A 17559-nucleotide genomic window follows, 5' to 3' on the forward strand; every position below is an offset into this window, starting at 1 on the left:
TTTTTTACTCACCTGCCTTGATTTTTTTTAAAGTTTGGCAAACACGTCCGCAGTGAAAAATAAAGAGAAACACGGAGGGTTAACCGACGTCACACGGCTCATCCCCACAGAGAATTTAGACTATTCGGCGCTATGGGAACAACACACAAATTATCCAAAACTAATTGTCTAATGTATTCACGCCATTTAACTAAACAGATTGAACATTATGGGTTCCCGCACTTTTTTTTCTAAAAGATGAGTTATTTATTTTGTATATATGGAATAAACACCGCTTAGTTTACTTATATCTTATTATAAAATGATTGTTTTGTTTCCTTTTCGATATTCAAACGATTGTGTAATTGAAATAATCGATTTATTTATTGATTTGGAAAATTTTATCAGAACATATTTAATAGTAAATTAATTAATTATTATGATATAGGTATGGGCCCGCTTTAATACAGTTTATTGGCATAAGCAAACTCTAAATTTCGCAGGCTAGATTGCTTTGAGATGTACACCTGCCAATGTCTTGATGACAGTATTGTACGACCCTGTACCTAATAATATCCATGTAATATAATAAGCGAGACAGTGGCTCCATTAACATGAAGTTTCTATTATATGATGATTAGACTTAATACTTTCGAAATAAATATTAGAAAAATATAGTCCCTATCTAAATGTAAAGATATCCACGATAAAAGGTAAAAGGTAGAATCGTCATTATATCTTATCGTATTTATTAGTAGTAGGTGACTATATAAGTCACAACTTCAAAAAATGGTATTAAATTCAATAAGCTGTCGTAGGTATACCTATTACGCTTTTTCAAAAATAATCTAATACTAAACGAAACACCTGACGCATCAATCGTATCAATATCCTAGTAGAAGCAGAAGGATGATAAATAAATAATTGCATGGTACGCCAACTCCTTAATAAAATCAAAAGAGCTTTAATATTTTATTTTGTTCATTTACTTATAATTACTAACAAGTTACATAACTATAACACTATTTATACACATAACAAAATATAGCACCTAGTTCTCTTTATGCTCCAAGTCTTTCGTTTTGTCGGGAACTTTGATTTCTTCAATGGCTAATTCTTCGGTACTATCCTTCAGTTCCACGTATTTCCATCTAAATGCCATAGTCATAAATATTAACATATCGAGCAACATAAGTCCCGCGAATAAGAAAAATTCTTTCCACTGAAAATAAAATAAAGACTATAAAATATACAATATCTTTATCTAAATAATTAAAAATTATATAATGTAGCCGCTTAAAAAAATATGGTATGTTTAACCATTAGTTGTTTTGTTTATTTTGCTTACGAGTCGTTCATTTGCGAAAAAGTTATGTTTTAAATTTAACAGTTCGTAAGCAAAACGATCCATTTTCTATGAGTAGAAACCAGGCTTTAACAAACACGTGATAGTAAATACAAAATAATTATTCGGAAGTTATTGGAAAAATATTTACCTGTGCGTCCAAAAAGTTTCCTTTGACGATGAGGATTACAATAAGATTGCCGAAGGCAACCGTAAGTAACCAGATCGATTGGAGCACAGACTTCATACTGGCTGGAGCCTGAGTGAATGAAAACTGGAGACCTGTGACTGAGAACATTACTTCTCCCATCGTCATTATGACATACTGAGGTATCAGCCAGAGTATATGGACGGTGTTCGGAGGAGTAATAGTCACGACGTCGGACATCTGAAATAGGTTTAGTACTCCTTAATTACGTATTTTAGATGCATTTAGACATTTTTTTTTCATTTTATACTATATTTCTTTTTAATGAATACAGTTAGTCTGCTCTATTTTTAGGGCATAGATAAGGTATTATTAAGCAAATTAACAAAACGTCGAAAAATTAGACCGTTAAATATTATTCAGCCTGAAAAACCTCTCTAAAGTCGGTAACAATATGTATTGGGCACTGTTGATGCTTGTGTAAGCGTTAAGACAAACCGTGAGTCCAAATAGGATAGTTTTTTCGTTGAGATTACTTACATAGCTCCCGTTTTCTGATTGATGTATGATAATCGTGTATACAGCTCCAGCTTGAAATTTAAATTCTGGTAACACTACAAGACTGTTTACTAAAACGTCGTAAGTTCCCTTTGCCGTAGTCTTTTGCGTTGTATCATCACCAGCAATACTCAAGGTTGTTGTATTTCCTTTATTACTTTGAACATCAATTTTCACGGGTGTATAAGCATTGGTCAAAAATCTGTAAAAAATATTTACCAATCAAATAATCATATAACTATAAATCGCAGCAGGATTTCATAAACAAAAAGCATAAACATTGGTTCGCCATTAATTAAACGATAAGGTTTGCCACTAAAATTAAAAATCACGTACACTTAAAATGTTTCGAAAATTTGTGTTTCTCGTTTTGTTTTTATTATCAAAAGCTTTATCTTTTAACGTAAAAGTAAATGTAAAACAGGGTATTATAATAGGAAGTGAAGAAATAACTGTTTTTGACGAAAGAAAATATTATGCATTTTATGGTGTACCATACGCTCAAGCTCCCATTGGAAAGTTAAGATTTAAGGATCCAAGACCAGTAAAAACTTGGTCAAAGCCATTGGATGCATCCACGGAATACCATGGAGCATGTGCACAAGCTCACATTGTACATAAACATGGACAATATGGCTTTGAAAATTGTTTACACCTTAATATTTATACACCGTTTTTACCAAGCCATAAAAAACAAAAATTGAAAGCTGTCATCGTATGGATTCATGGTTACGCTTTCACGTCTAGTTTTAGTCATATTCACGGACCAGACTTTTTGATAGAAAATGATGTGCTAGTTATAACACTGACACATCGGTTGGGAGTTTTTGGTTTTTTAAAACTTATTGAAACCGATTCTAACGCGAACATGGGACTTAAAGATATTGTTATGGGTCTTAAATGGATAAACAAAAATATTGGACAATTTGGGGGTGATAATAATAATATAACTGTGATGGCAGGTGGATCGGCAAGTACGTTGTTGTCATTACTGCTCATAACAAAATATAGAAATTTATTTTCAAAAATGATATTACAAAGTGGTTCAATATACTCTGCTTCATTATTCCAAGGTGATAGAGTTTTCGAGAAAAATAAATTAGAAAATGAAATTATGAAAAATGATTTTAGACGTTTACAATATGCTAAATCAAACTACATTATTCAAGCTGCTCAAAAGATATACAGTAGTGATAATCTTGTAAATGCTCAACGTCCTCTTATTCCGTTTATGCCAACAGTTGAAAGAAAATCTGTTAGAGCTTTAATAAAAATGAATGTTGACCAATTATATGAAACAATTGAAAATATAAGTTTCAAAATTCCTATTCTTATCGGATTTACAAGCCAAGAAAGTATAACAGAACTGATACCTTTTATTCACAATCCACGCTATTTAAAAACATTTGAGACATTCTTTAAGTTCATGGTGCCATTTTCTAATGACTGCAAGTACAAATATTCTTCAGAAACATATAAGCAAATTTCTAATAAAATAAAATATCATTATTTCAGACATGGATTATCAGAAAATTCAATTCATGATTTTTTGAAATATTCTTCAGATCTTTACAAATACCCGATATACAAATTTATAAAATCTAGAATAAGCTTAGGAAATAAAATTTACGCATATAAATTCAATTATGTCGGAAAATTTAATGTTGCCAAAGCAACTTCATTATCTGGTACAAATATGAAAATAAAAGGTTCTGCTCAAGGTGATGAAATATGTTACATTCTTAAGTGTGATCCGCAGTGGGAATCTTATGTAAAACTAAAGAATAACAGATATGACAAAGATAGAATATTTATTAAGCAGATTTCGGCAATGTGGGCTAATTTTGCTAAAACCGGGAATCCGACACCTTTGAACAGTTTTAGTAACACTACATGGCTACCAATGTCGTTAACTGATAATAACATTTTCCTTTTTGATAAATTAAATAGAATGACCGACTCCAAGCCGGAAGAAAGAATGTACAAGTTTTGGAACGGGCTTTATGATATGTATTACACAAGACATAAATGCCAACAAAACAAATCAAAAGACGAACTGTAAAGTGAGGCAAAAAAAAGTAACATAAAGGAAGACTATGCTTACCTGACATTAACGCCGTCGATAGCTTTGTTATTATCATCAATAAAATTGTACAAATTGTTGTTACTTATAAAATAAGAATTAGCTGTTTTTTCCAATAACGAGAAAGTATTACTAAACGTTATATTTTCACACGCACTGTTTGGCATTCCTCGAAGAGAATATGGTAGTTGAATAATTTGATCAGCTTCAATATCTAGTTTTTCATAAGCTCCTAATGGTCCAATTGTAGCATTGTATGTAATATTTTGCACATTCATATTCAAAGTAAAGTTACAATCATAACCATTATATATTCTCAGCTGTGCTAAGCCATCTGATACAGGGGTACCATACGTGGGCTAAAAGTAAATAAAACAAACATTTTTTATAGAGGAAAGTTAGAAGTAAGGTAATAAAAAGTTTACTAAAGCAAATTTATACTTACAAGTAGGCTGAGCTCTACAATACCAGATATAACGAAAGCAAAAGCAGCCAAAATACCACCCCATATCATTTTGTGTAGTGGCTTTCTTATAAGTCTGCACCATGTCAAACAAGGGTAAATTGCCTAAAAACGGACATGTATTTAATAATTATACAAATAAAACTCTAATAATTGTGATGAAATTTTATTAATAAGAGACTTACTACTTCGAAAAGTGGGATGAAGATTAAGATTAGAAGTGGATTAAGAACTTGCATTTGGTCAGCCTTTAGAGTCCAACCGCCAATATCCTGTTCCATTCTGTCAGCTTGGAATGTCCATCTAGAACCCTAGATTATAGTAATGTTGTTACAACATCTAAATTCATTTTCAAACGACTAAATAACCAAATGGTTATCATTTTAGGATTTTATATTACTTTAACTATTAAAATAAAAATAAATAGCACTTAAGAATTTGAACCACTATAAGTAATGTTTTCTAAACTAACATCAACGTAAAATCGTATTTTAAATAAATAGATGTATAATTTTCGACACAAATAAATAAATAAGCCTTTTTATTGCTCATTTCATTTAGCATACATTTTCGTTGACAAATAAATTATCATATAATTTGTTTCATTATAATTACCTTTAAGCCAATTTACTAAAAGAAAAAATATCTCTATAAATTAAATTAAAATCATAATTGCGATAAAATGTTTATAGCTTTTAAAATTAATATTAAAAAAATTTACATTCAAACTTGCATTCTTATAAAAAAACACATCTAGTTCATAAATGTTATATTAACATTTTATCATGATAGTAATCTTCTAAAAACTTTTTAGTATCATAATGTTCTTACTACACGCAGCCGCATTCGCCACGTGACGTGCTAAATCATGCGCTGTGTGTAAACAAAGACACAAAAACATTCGAAGTTTCTTAAGACAATTCAAATGTTTTTGTGTTTCGTTTATATATAATTATATTTACTTTCTAGTACCTGGGTGACCGAGCTCAGCTCGGTATTTTTAATAAATCGTGAAGGATTAGTAGAAGAGAGAGTTAAAATGATTCGGTGCCGGTTTGGATGAAGTCTTTTTTAACCGACTTCAAAAAAGGAGTAGGTCACTCAATTCGACCGTATATATATTTAATGAATGTTCATGATAACTTCGTCGTTTATGAAAATTTTTTGATAATTCTTTTTATTGTTGGTATAGTACCATGATAAGGAAACCAGGATCTGATGATGGAATCCCAGAGAAATCGAGGGAAACTCTTGAAAATCCGCATAACTTTTTACTGGGTGTACAGATTTTGATGATTTTTAACTTAATCAAAAGCCGATGTTTATCATGTGGTCACATTAATTTATCGAGATCTGATTACAACTTTTGGATTAATCTTTGATAATGCATATTTCTTGACTATGTTTTTGTATACCTACGTTGTATTACTTGACGATATAATTGAAGTCGGTTTTTTTTTTCGTTTGCCTGCAATCACAATTATCAATAATTAATTAACGCACGATGTGTAACAAAGGCAAGGTATAAAATAAAAATAAAAAATGACGATAAATTAAAAATTGATAGAAATTACACAATTACAAGATTGAGAGTAATTGCTTCTCAAAAATTGATAGGTGCTCCAATAAATCGTGTTTTTTGGAAATCATATTTAAATACGAATTACATATTTATAAAACATAAATAATTTTTTTAACGACAATAATAAAAAATATAAATAAATATAAAAAATCAAAAATAAAAAATAAATAATTAAATAAAAATAAATTATAAAATATTTATTTAATCATTTCTGATTAACTAAATCAAAATACGAATTACTTTGTACTAAGTAAATTTATTTTTCAGTTTTTAGTTTCCTTTTTGAAGTCGATTTTTTTTCTTAAAAATTATCATGACTAATGTAGATAATGTCACATTTTTAGTACCTAAGTAATTCTTACCATTTTATATTTTTGTTTTATTCATTTTTATTGTGTTAACAAGTGAAATAATACACTGTAATGGACAGGCATACTCGTATACTTACACATGTTTAATGATGCTAAATCCAGAACAATGTTTTTGACAGCGCTGTTTACCTACTTTCCGTTCGTTTATCCAATGATTCCCCAAAAAATATTTTTAATTTTTTTTTTATACTTTATTGTACACCACAGATACATTACAAACAAAGCATAAAGATAGTTACAAACAGTGAAGTACAATAGGCGGCCTTATGGCTAACGAGCCATTTCTCCCAGACAACCCACACATAAAAAAGAAACTTATTATCTAAATTAGGTAGGTGGTGTAGATGTATAATAAACTTACATACAATTTTTTACATTCTAATACAGAAAATACATGAATAAATAAAAAGAAGAATAAAAATATAATATATATTTTATAGATTATCATAAACTAATAAAGTATGTAAGCAATGAACGTAAATAAAAACTAAGTAAAATGATATAAACACAAATATAAATATATAAATAAAAACGATAAAAAAGAAATTGCGCCATATAACACTAAATCGTCTCCCTCTTCAAATAATGATCCTTAACGTGTTTCTTAAAAGTCAACAGTGATTTAGGCTTACTTATGGGTAAGGTCTGACTTTTACATTATTTAATAGCCTCAACAGTAAAAGACTGACTAAAGTACTTGGACTTATTTACGGGTAGCTTCAGCATAAGTCTTCGAGATGACTTAATTCTGAAGTTTCGCAGATATATATAATTTTTGTCTTTTAAATAAGAAAGAAAATTTGGATTAAGTAGCACACAGTACAACAGAGAAAGAATATGTAGGTTCCGGTGAAAACGTATAGGAAGTCACTTGAGCTTCGAACGAAATTCAAAAACATGGTCAAATTTGTGTAGGCGAAATATGAATCATATGGCAAGATTTTGAAATCGCTCAAGTCTATTCAGTTGGTCGTTTAGGGTTGGTTAGTTGGGTATAAATATTAATTATAAGGTGACGAAGTATAATTAGGTATCATATTTATACGTATAAAATTTAAACATTTAATACCTTCAATTTTTATCATTAGTGACATAAAAAGTAATACTAATAACTTACTTGTTGATCAAATAAAGCCCAAAATACTGGTAGCGGTATGAATAATACTAGTACACCAAGAAGTGCTTTTACATCTTCGATAAGATTAGTATCATATTTGTCGTCAGCATGGTCCAACCAGTGTTCCCTTTTCTCTTTATTCTGAAAGGATCTCAACACAGCGTGCTGAGTAAAAAACATAAAATTTTAATATGTTACTATAAAAATACTTTACTAGATTACAAACATCTTTAAAAATATATTACAAAAAGAAGATTACATTACATTAAAATTTACTAGAAGTTATACGTCGATTTTTTATTTATATCTGTACTAATCATTTATTTACTTAAACGCGTCGATCTAAGGATATGGCCTGGTCGATTTTAAATATTATTTTTGGTTTTTATTAATAAATTTTCAAGGAATGTGTGTAGGCGTCGATCCTCGTTTAATCTGACCTCGTCCAATCTGACTAGATTGAAGCATTATAAACGAGGGTAAAGAAACATTGGGTTTTATAATTTTGTACCCGGTTCTTATATATTTAAAAGACATGAAATAGTTTATTAGTATTTTAATAAGTATTTTTCTAAATAACTTACTCCAATGCATGACGCAACCCTGCTCATTACGTTGCCGGTAGGACTTTTCATTATGTAAAACCTTTTGCCGGCTACAAAAAATACTGGAAAAACCACGAACATAGTACATATATAAATATAGCAAGATTAATTTCATATTTTACATACGGCAATAGAATAAGATTAATCTATATCAAAGTTTACTTTCTCATTTATCCTTCCATTATTAACGTTATACATACACACTATTAATTAGAGATGCCACGAATATTCGGCAATTATTCGGTATTCGGCTATTCGGCCTCTTTTTTTCGCTATTCGGTATTCGGCCGAATATGGTTACCCATTTGGCCGAATACCGAATAGCAATTTTTTTATTTCCTACGAACTGTTTCTCCCCGACTTCGCGTAAATTATAGCCCATGTCCTTTCTAAGGCTCTAGAGTATCTGTGTACCAAATTTTATTAAAATCGGTTCAGCAGTTTAGGCGTGAAATCGTGATAAACAGATTTACTTTCTTATTTATAATAAAATACAGTAAGGATTACCAAATAAATTATGAAAAAAACTCAAAATATTACTCACAAAGATATTTATTTAACCAAAAAAGAACTAACAAATTAATATTTAAAATCTACCAGTGGTAAGAAACAAACACAACAAACAAACTGCCTGTTAACAAACAAACAAACTGTTTATTGTCTTCACTATAAATTTCATAAAAGTTCCAAATAGGCGATTTCTTATAATTGGATTCATTTAACTTTACTCGAATCAACGGTGATATTTCTTATGGTAATCAATAACATTAAATGTTATATTTTAGTAGGTATACAGTACGTACGATGCACCAACGACCAACAAATAAAGCAGGTTGTAACACGACCGTGAAGTACGTATTACTTCAGCGATGCAAGTTTAAACTCGTACGGTGACGAGTTGTCTTGTCGCCCGCGAAAAATACTAAGTGTGGCCGAATATTCGGCTGCCGAATGTTCGGCGCTTCGGCCAAGAGCCTCGCCGAACATTCGGTATTCGGCCAAATTACTATTCGTGGCATCTCTGTATTAATATTATAAATATGAAAAGTTACTTAATATGAATATTAGTTTTATTATTAGCATGACCGTAGCCATGTATAATTCAGTAACAACGATTCTAAATTAACTCTATATGTGAAATCAAATACAGTATAACTTAATAATTTTGTCACAAAATGATTGAAAATAAAATAACACATGAATATTGCATAATTTTCAAATAATTTAATGTACATGTGTAGTTAGCTACTGTATTATTATTACATTTATTCATTTTTAAATATATAATAATACTGTAACAATCGTTTTTAATACGCTTAATCGCCTGATCGCCTTTAATATACGTAAAAAAAAATAATCAATTAATATGTTTAGTTTAGTTAAGCTTTATTTATTTGAAAAAAAGTGTACACTTACTTATAGAAATTATCATAAGAATGCCAGGAACACCGAAAGCCAAGGAATAACAATCGTTATCGCCGAAACAGTGTACGTCTGCTCTTAAAATCGGTGTAAGGAAGGTGGATATTAAACTTCCAGCATTTATAGAAAAGTAGAACAACGAGAAAAAGTATCCCAAGTATTTCTCTTGTTCTGGCAATTTAAACTGATCTCCGCCGAATGCCGACACACAAGGCTTAATGCCGCCGGTACCAAAGGCAATTAGTAGGAGAGCTAGGATTGTTAACTCGCTAAAATAAATAGATCGTTTTTTAGCATATTTATGTTATTTTGTGTCATGTTTTACTATATTGAAATATTCACAAAAAAATAAAAACGTGTCTCAGCACCGACACGCGACGCGAGTTTACCCCTTAAGAACAATTACCGTCATATTTAATAGTTATAATAATTATTTTTTTCAGATTTATACCCATAAAATTGTTAGTAACATTTTAAAACTTAGGAACTAATGTTAGTAAGACACATTGTAACACAATTTGGTTTTTTATTAAGCTGCACCCACCGTTACAACAGTGGCGAGGCCCACCGGTCAACAAACATATTTAGCATTCTACTGCAGGAGAAGGCACACTGTTTTCTCATAACGACATAAAAGTCATCATTCAAACATACCTGAGGCAGTGCACTGTCGTGGCAGCCCCATTAGAACCCCAAATGCGTTGTTATAAGTACTTCGCCCCGTAGATCGCTGTACGTACGATGCGTGTAGTCAGCCCAAAGACTGCAGGTGTGAAATGACTGACAGTATGCTTTGGAAAGCGTTAATTTGACTGACTTCGTATACCTTGCAAATCTCCGAGCTAGCACTTGCATCGGACAGAGAGCGACGTTTCCTCTCAATTTCATAGTCATCCTTTAAATTAGCGGTAGCCCAGTTGCCCAGGCATTTAAATTTATTTACTCGGCACAGCGGTGTGCTACAGAGCGAGACTACTGCTTTCTCTAAATAGGTCTTCAAACCAGACTTCAAGACCATAAACTCCCTTTTTACAACATTACACCTTAGCTCGTGAGCCACCGCATAAGATTCCCATATTGCCATCCGATCCAGCCGCCGCCAATTGACGAGCTCAGCAGTACCATGTCATCCGTATAGCTGATAGTTCATCAAAACTCCATCAATATGACATCCGACATTGGTGCTACTGAGCTTACCGATTAGCTGGTTTATGTGGAGATTGAAGAGCAGGGGCGATCTCAACCCCTGCCGCACCCCGCACTCCAACTTGTACATGTCTGAGAAAGCTCTAGCCCACCTCATACAGTTTTTTTTGGTACCAGTATGTAAAGGTAGATATTATTTCAGGCGGCAACGTGGTATCATTAGACAATTTATCCTATAGCACATCGTAAGATAAAATGACTTTAGCAAAGGCAAAATTAAGATGCAAATGCCTTTTGCAAAGGCAAAATTAAGATGCAAATGCCTTTGACAGGTCCAAAAAACATACAAAGACTGGCGTTTTTCTAGCTGTGTTGTATTGTACAGTTTGCTTGATGCACAGTATGGCACTTTCCGTCGACAGTCCTGGCCTGAACCCAAACTGGGCGTCATGGAGTTCAAAGTGCTCAGCAATCTGTTTGTCAAGCAAATTGTCCGGTACCTTAGCAACAATAGTAGTCAAAGATATGTGCCTGTAATTGGACATGTCAGAGGCATCCCCAGTCTTGTTTTTAATTTTAGGTACAACTACAGTATGCATCAAATCCTGCGGTAGGTATCCGTGACCAATAAACAGATTAAAAAATAAAGCGAGAACCCGTAACAAAAGCGGGCCAGCGCACTTAAGCTGCTCAACGGTGAAACCATCGTGCTCTGGAGACTTTCCTCTCACCATAGTATTAATAACAGAGGCAACTTTCTCCGTTGTGAACAAATTAGAAACCTTCTCAGCTCTGGACTAAGCGTCGAGCATCCTCAGCACGCTTGATAAAGGTGATACGATTTTAAAATGCCGCTGAAATGGGTGGATAATATCTTTAAGCTCACTGAAATCCCCAAATTTAAAAATAGGTTTTAGATATCGCTCGGTAAAACGTTACACTAAGGGTAGGTCAGCGTTACTGTTTTACAAGATTTCACTCCCCATATATATACCATACCACAGACCTTGTATCGAAACTTAAGGAGTAATAATCTCTAAGAATAATCACAAAAAATATTTTACTTACAGTTGTGGTAGTTGTACTGGTGGCATTGCTGTGACTGATATAAGAACGCTTCCCGCCGCGTAAACCAAAGAGAGATAAAATATCGTCCTAAAATAATAATAATTATATATATATAGTCAAATAAAATAAGAGTAACTGGTCACAAATGTTACTTTAAGTTTTACACTCTTAAAAATATTAATATCTATTTGTCATTTATTAAAATATATGTAAAATAATAATCGACGTAGTCAACCTTGTAATTGTTTTAAGAGAGATAATTTATCTTGTTATAAAAGATATATGAATATAATAAATGTTCTACCTGAATCTTCCCAACCATCCGTCAGCAATCATGGCGCCAATTACCGGGAAAAAGTAGGCAAACATCGTGAAGGTGTGGTATATGACTGTGGCACTGTCATCGCCGTATCCCAGTTTATCGCGAAGATATAGGGAAAGAATTGCTGAAAACGTTATACTTTGAGAATATGTATCAACATGTAAACATTTATTTTTTTATGTTTACAGCTTAACATGAAATCAATCGTAGAATATGTAAAGCTTACGGTTATTGATAGCTACTAATAATGAATAATTACGTATTCAATAAAAACAATTGACATAAATATAAATATTTGTTCATTTGTTTTTTTTTTCGATATCTATTTTCGCAATTTTTACGGGAAAATTAGCGTAGTTATTGTATTGTTACGTGCTAGGGTTCGAAGGATTTGGAGAGAAAGACCTGCTGACTCTTTTCAAGACTTTATTCACAAGCACTAGGTCCAACACAAAGCACTAGGTTCAAACACTAAGCACTAACAATGTCCTATGTCGTAGCCAATGTCGTAGGTTTCACTGGTACCACTCTTGATCACTAGTTTTCACTCTTGAAGTCGCCTCGAAGATCGCTCAAACTGAACTGTACTCGTTCGCCTCGCTACGGCTATTTATATCGGCCGAGACGAGGCCCAGACCATTCTGGAAAGTTCGCGCATGTACCTGGTTTTCGAGACTATACTTCTATATAGTTCCACAGTTGCTCCTCTAACGCCATCTAGTATTGAGTAGAGAGTTTCATGCGGTCTCTGTCTTTGCGTGGTTTCAATGGTTGCCGCTAGATGGCGCTAGTTTCTTCGAGTGTTCGTAACACTACTCCCTTCTTAGAGATGCTCGTCCCGAGCATCGTTGTTACTGCCATGGTAACGCGCCAGACGGTCTATGTGTACCACTTTGAAGGTCCCTCTTGGTTGCTTTTGAATCCTGTAAGTCACATCATTCAGTCGGGTAACCACTTTGTATGGACCGTCCCACTTGGTCTGCAACTTTGGCGATTTCCCTTTCCGGCGGGTTGGGTTATGCAGCCACACCAGTGACCCTTCCTTGAAGCCGCTCGTGTTCGATTTCCGGTCGTATCGGGTTTTCATGTTCTCACTTGACTGTAAACCATTTTCCCGAACCAAGGCGTGTATATAGCGCATTTTTTCCCTTAAATCGCTGACATAGTCTTGTACGGTATTTGGTTCCTCCGGTGACCCTCCAGTCAATAGGTCTACTGGTATTCGTAATTCTCTACCGTAATTGACATACGCCGGAGTAGCTTTTATGCTCTCATGCTCGGCGGTTCGGTACGACAGAAGGAAGAGCGGTATATACTTGTCCCAATCTTTTTGTTTGTCGTCTACCAATTTCGCTAAATGCCTCTCAAGGGTCTGGTTAAATCTCTCAACCATTCCATCAGACTGTGGACGGTACGCGGTGGTCCTCGTCTTATGCATGCCCAAAATTCTGCACACTTCCTGGAATACTTGCGATTCGAAGTTCCTGCCCTGATCAGAATGGATTTCTAGAGGCACGCCAAAGCGACATATCACTTCTTCGACTAACTTAGAAGCGACTGTTGTAGCTTCTTGGTTTGGTATGGCGAACACTTCGGGCCATTTGGTGAAGTAGTCCATGACGACCATAAAATACTTGTTTCCCGATTCCGTTACAGGAAATGGCCCCGCTACGTCAACTGCAATTCGTTCCCACGGTGCACCGACGTTATACAACCGCAGATTCCCACGGCTCCTGGTCTGTGGTCCTTTTACAGCAGTGCAAGTAGTACATTTGCGGCACCAATCCTGTACATCATCTCGACAATGCAACCAGTAGAATCGTTCTCGCACTTTTGTTAACGTCCTCTTGACACCCAGATGACCTCCTGATACGCCATCATGTATTTCACGGAGAATATCTGGTACTCTCGTTCTCGGGACAATTATCTGAAGGTGGAACTCTCTGCCGTTAGTCTTCTCCCATTTCCGGTAGAGTATTCCGTTTTGAAGTATCAGACTGTCCCATTGAGCCCAGTACGCCTTAGTGACAGCGCCAGTGGGTGCAACCTCACTCCAGAATGGTTTTACGTCACCCCGTTTCTTCCATGTGATGATGTGCCGAAGGTCGTCATCTCTTTCTTGAGCTTCCCTCATAGCATCACTTTCCCAGATACCCAAAGGACTTGTTCTTGTGAGCTTTAATGTTACTTCATTAGATTCTTGCTTAACACAATGTTTGCAGTCTTCCGGACACGGCCTTCGTGAGAGTGCATCGGCATTTCCATGCATCTTTCCGCTGCGGTGTTCCACCTTGAAGTCGTACTCCTGAAGCTGCTCAATCCATCGAGCTACTTGACCTTCTGGGTTCTTGAATTGCAGTAGCCACTTCAAGGCCGCGTGATCAGTTCGCAGTAAAAACTGTCTGCCGATGAGATACTTGTTGAAATGTTGTAGCGTCTTTACAACAGCCAAGAGTTCTCTTCTTGTCACACAGTAGTTTATCTCTGGCTTGGATAAAGATTTGCTGAAATATGCAATAACTACTTCTCTTTCACCCTGTTTTTGAGATAACACCCCTCCAATGGCCGTGTTGCTTGCATCCGTGTCGACTATAAATCGACCTTCGGTTTGTGGATATCCCAGGATTGGTGTTTCACACAGATGTTTTTTTAGTTTCTGAAAAGAATCTTCACAAGTCCCATCCCAACTAAATTGTCGTTTATCTTCTGTCAGCCGATGTAATGGCTTGGCTATCTCTGAGAATCCCTTAACAAAACGCCTGTAGTATGAGCACAGTCCGAGGAATGCCCGCACTTCGGTTTTGTCCTTAGGGGTAGGCCATTTTTGGACTGCTTCCAGTTTCTCCGGATCTGTCTGGATTCCATCACTGAGGATAACATGGCCGAGATAACTGACCTTATTCCTGAATAAACGACACTTTTTCGGGTTCAACTTTAATTTGGCCCCCTCTATTTTAGCGAAAACTCGCTCCAAGTTTTGCAAATGGTCCTCGAAGTCACGGCCGACAATGATGACGTCATCTAAGTAGACTAAGCAAGCCTCTCCAACTAAGCCTGCCAGTACACACTCCATGAGTCGCTCGAATGTGGCAGGTGCGTTGCACAATCCAAAGGGCATGACTTTAAATTGCCATAAACCTTTACCAGTCGAGAAAGCTGTCTTCTCCTTGTCTTTTGGATGAATTTCCACCTGCCAGTATCCAGATTTTAGATCTAGGGTTGAGAACCATTTCATGCCACTCAAGGTATCCAAAGTGTCGTCAATTCGAGGTAACGGGTAACTGTCCTTCTTAGAGACATCATTGAGACGCCTATAGTCCACACAAAATCTCGTGCTACCATCTTTTTTTTTTACTAATACAACAGGTGAGCACCACGGACTTGCAGACGGTTCAATAATCTTATTCCTTCTCATGTCCTCCAAAAGGCCTTCAACTTCTTTTTCCTTTGCAATTGGTATCCGTCTTGCTCGTTGACGAATTGGTCTCTCACTTCCTGTATCTATCCTGTGCTGGACCACTGATGTTCTTCCAAGGTCTCCTTCGTGACTGGAGAAGATATGCGCGTAGCGCTGTAAAAACTTCTTGGCTTTTATGCTCTGCGAATAAGAGAGATTACTCTTGCAGTCATCGAGTAGCTCAGTCACTAATCCGTAGTTGTTGCTCTTTGCCAAGTCTGCGCCTGTCATCGAACTACACTTTTTCATCCAGACAACTTCTTCGCACTTTCCAATGACGTCACCTTTGTTCAAGCAGATCTCGCGATCATCAAGGTTCAAAACCTTGACCACAGCGTTACTGCTTCCACTAACAAGGGTTCTCGCCGTCATCAGTTTTTGCGCCGATGTTTTGGTAGGTGTGTCTTCGATCAACACGCATCTGTTTAACTTTTTCTTTCCAGTTGTCGGTAGTTTCACCAACACCCGAGCTTCCGCTCTTCCAGGTATAATGACTTTCTTTACACATGCAACTTTCCCGCAAGCACCACCAAGAATGAAGATTTCTTCTTCACCACACTTGAAAACTCCGTCAGTGACATTAATTCTGCAGTTGTGTTTCTTCATAAAATCCAAACCCAAGATGCAATCATCCATAATCTCAGCCACGATAACGTTATGAGAGTATGAGGACCCCCCTACATACATCGTAACTGACATTTCTCCCAGGACGGGTATTGGCTGACCGGAGGCCGTAAGAAGCCGACAGTTAATTCTCCTCTTGTGTCCCCTTGCAGCTTTTACCAGCTTTGGGTTCACTATTGTTCTAGAGGCTCCTGTGTCTAGAGTCATTTTGCAATCCGTCCCGTTAATATTCCCCTGAATCGCAAGACTATTCCCGCTGCATGCCTGGGAGATAACAGTTATTGGGGCTTCCTCCGCGTCAGCCAGTACTCGCCCCTTAGTCCTGGCTTTTATTCGTTTCCCTGCTCCCGGGCAGGGGACGAAGCCCCTTGTTTCTTCAGCTCCTCTATTTGTTCCTCGATCCTTTTCATCCTTGCTATCTGGGTCTCCTTCTGCGGGCAGTTGAGCTGAAGATGGCCCCTTTCGCCGCACTTGTAGCACATGACTCCATAGCTTTTCTTCGTAGGGGCCTTGACCTCCTTAACTTCCTCAGAGACCTCGCGGATCTTATGGGTCTGCCGTATGTCATGGCGAACAGCCTCTACCTCCAAAGCATGCGCCAATGCTTCCTTTAGCGATGTATGATGACGAAGCCTCACTGCAGCTCTGACCTCCAGGTCTTTGATTCCGTCGACAAATGCTTGAACAATATTCGTGTCTACCATCTTGGTGTCTGCTCCTGGGTGTGCCTTCCTGACGAGTTTCTCAATTTCCAACGCCCATTGTTGTAGTCCTTCTCCTGAGCGTTGGACTCTGTCACGCAGTTGGGCACGGAATACGTGCTCCATGTGTCGCTCCCCGTATCGGGATTCAAGTGCCTCCATCAAGTCTTGGAACCCGTTTCCTGTATGTGGCAGTGCTTCCAGAACCGATAAAGCTTGCCCTCTGAGCGCAACAGTGAGAGCGGTCAGGCATTGCTCTTCCGTCCATCCGTTCGCAGTAGCGACCGTCTGGAATTGTTGACGATAAGCGTTCCACGGAGTAGTACCGTCGTATGGAGGCACTTTCACTCTTGGTCCTTGCGCCACTCCGGTACTTCCACTAGACATCGCGGCTCCCGTGGTTTCAAGGCGCACTACTTTCTTCTGTAATTCAGTGAGGCCGGTTTTCACATTTTCAACATCCAATCCTAACCCGGTAACTCGTTCTTCCACTACGTCGACATCTTTTCGAAGCTTAGTCACCGCGTCACTAACATCTTTTACAGCCCAAAGCGTTTTTTCTTGGAGC

General features: G+C 36.2%; 2 protein-coding genes across 2 annotated transcripts; both read right to left on the reverse strand.

The window, feature by feature from the left end:
* Window positions 1-938: 938 nt before the first annotated feature.
* Window positions 939-10757, reverse strand: LOC123668761 (peptide transporter family 1-like). The gene is made up of 10 exons (XM_045602456.1): window positions 10459-10757; window positions 9668-9942; window positions 8231-8313; window positions 7647-7811; window positions 4762-4887; window positions 4559-4681; window positions 4135-4472; window positions 2013-2232; window positions 1476-1712; window positions 939-1201 (listed from the first exon to the last, which is right to left on the reverse strand). The coding sequence occupies exons 1-10, from the start codon at window positions 10755-10757 to the stop codon at window positions 1031-1033; spliced, it is 2037 nt and encodes a 678-aa protein (XP_045458412.1). The 3' UTR covers window positions 939-1030.
* A 4182-nt stretch (window positions 10758-14939) lies between these two features.
* On the reverse strand, window positions 14940-16497 carry LOC123668762. Its single transcript, XM_045602457.1, has 2 exons — window positions 15702-16497; window positions 14940-15112 (listed from the first exon to the last, which is right to left on the reverse strand). Exons 1-2 carry the CDS (start codon window positions 16495-16497, stop codon window positions 14940-14942), a joined length of 969 nt encoding a protein of 322 aa, XP_045458413.1.
* Window positions 16498-17559: the final 1062 nt, after the last annotated feature.

The sequence above is a fragment of the Melitaea cinxia genome, chromosome Z (assembly GCF_905220565.1).
Source record: "Melitaea cinxia chromosome Z, ilMelCinx1.1, whole genome shotgun sequence".
Lineage (NCBI taxonomy): Eukaryota > Metazoa > Arthropoda > Insecta > Lepidoptera > Nymphalidae > Melitaea > Melitaea cinxia.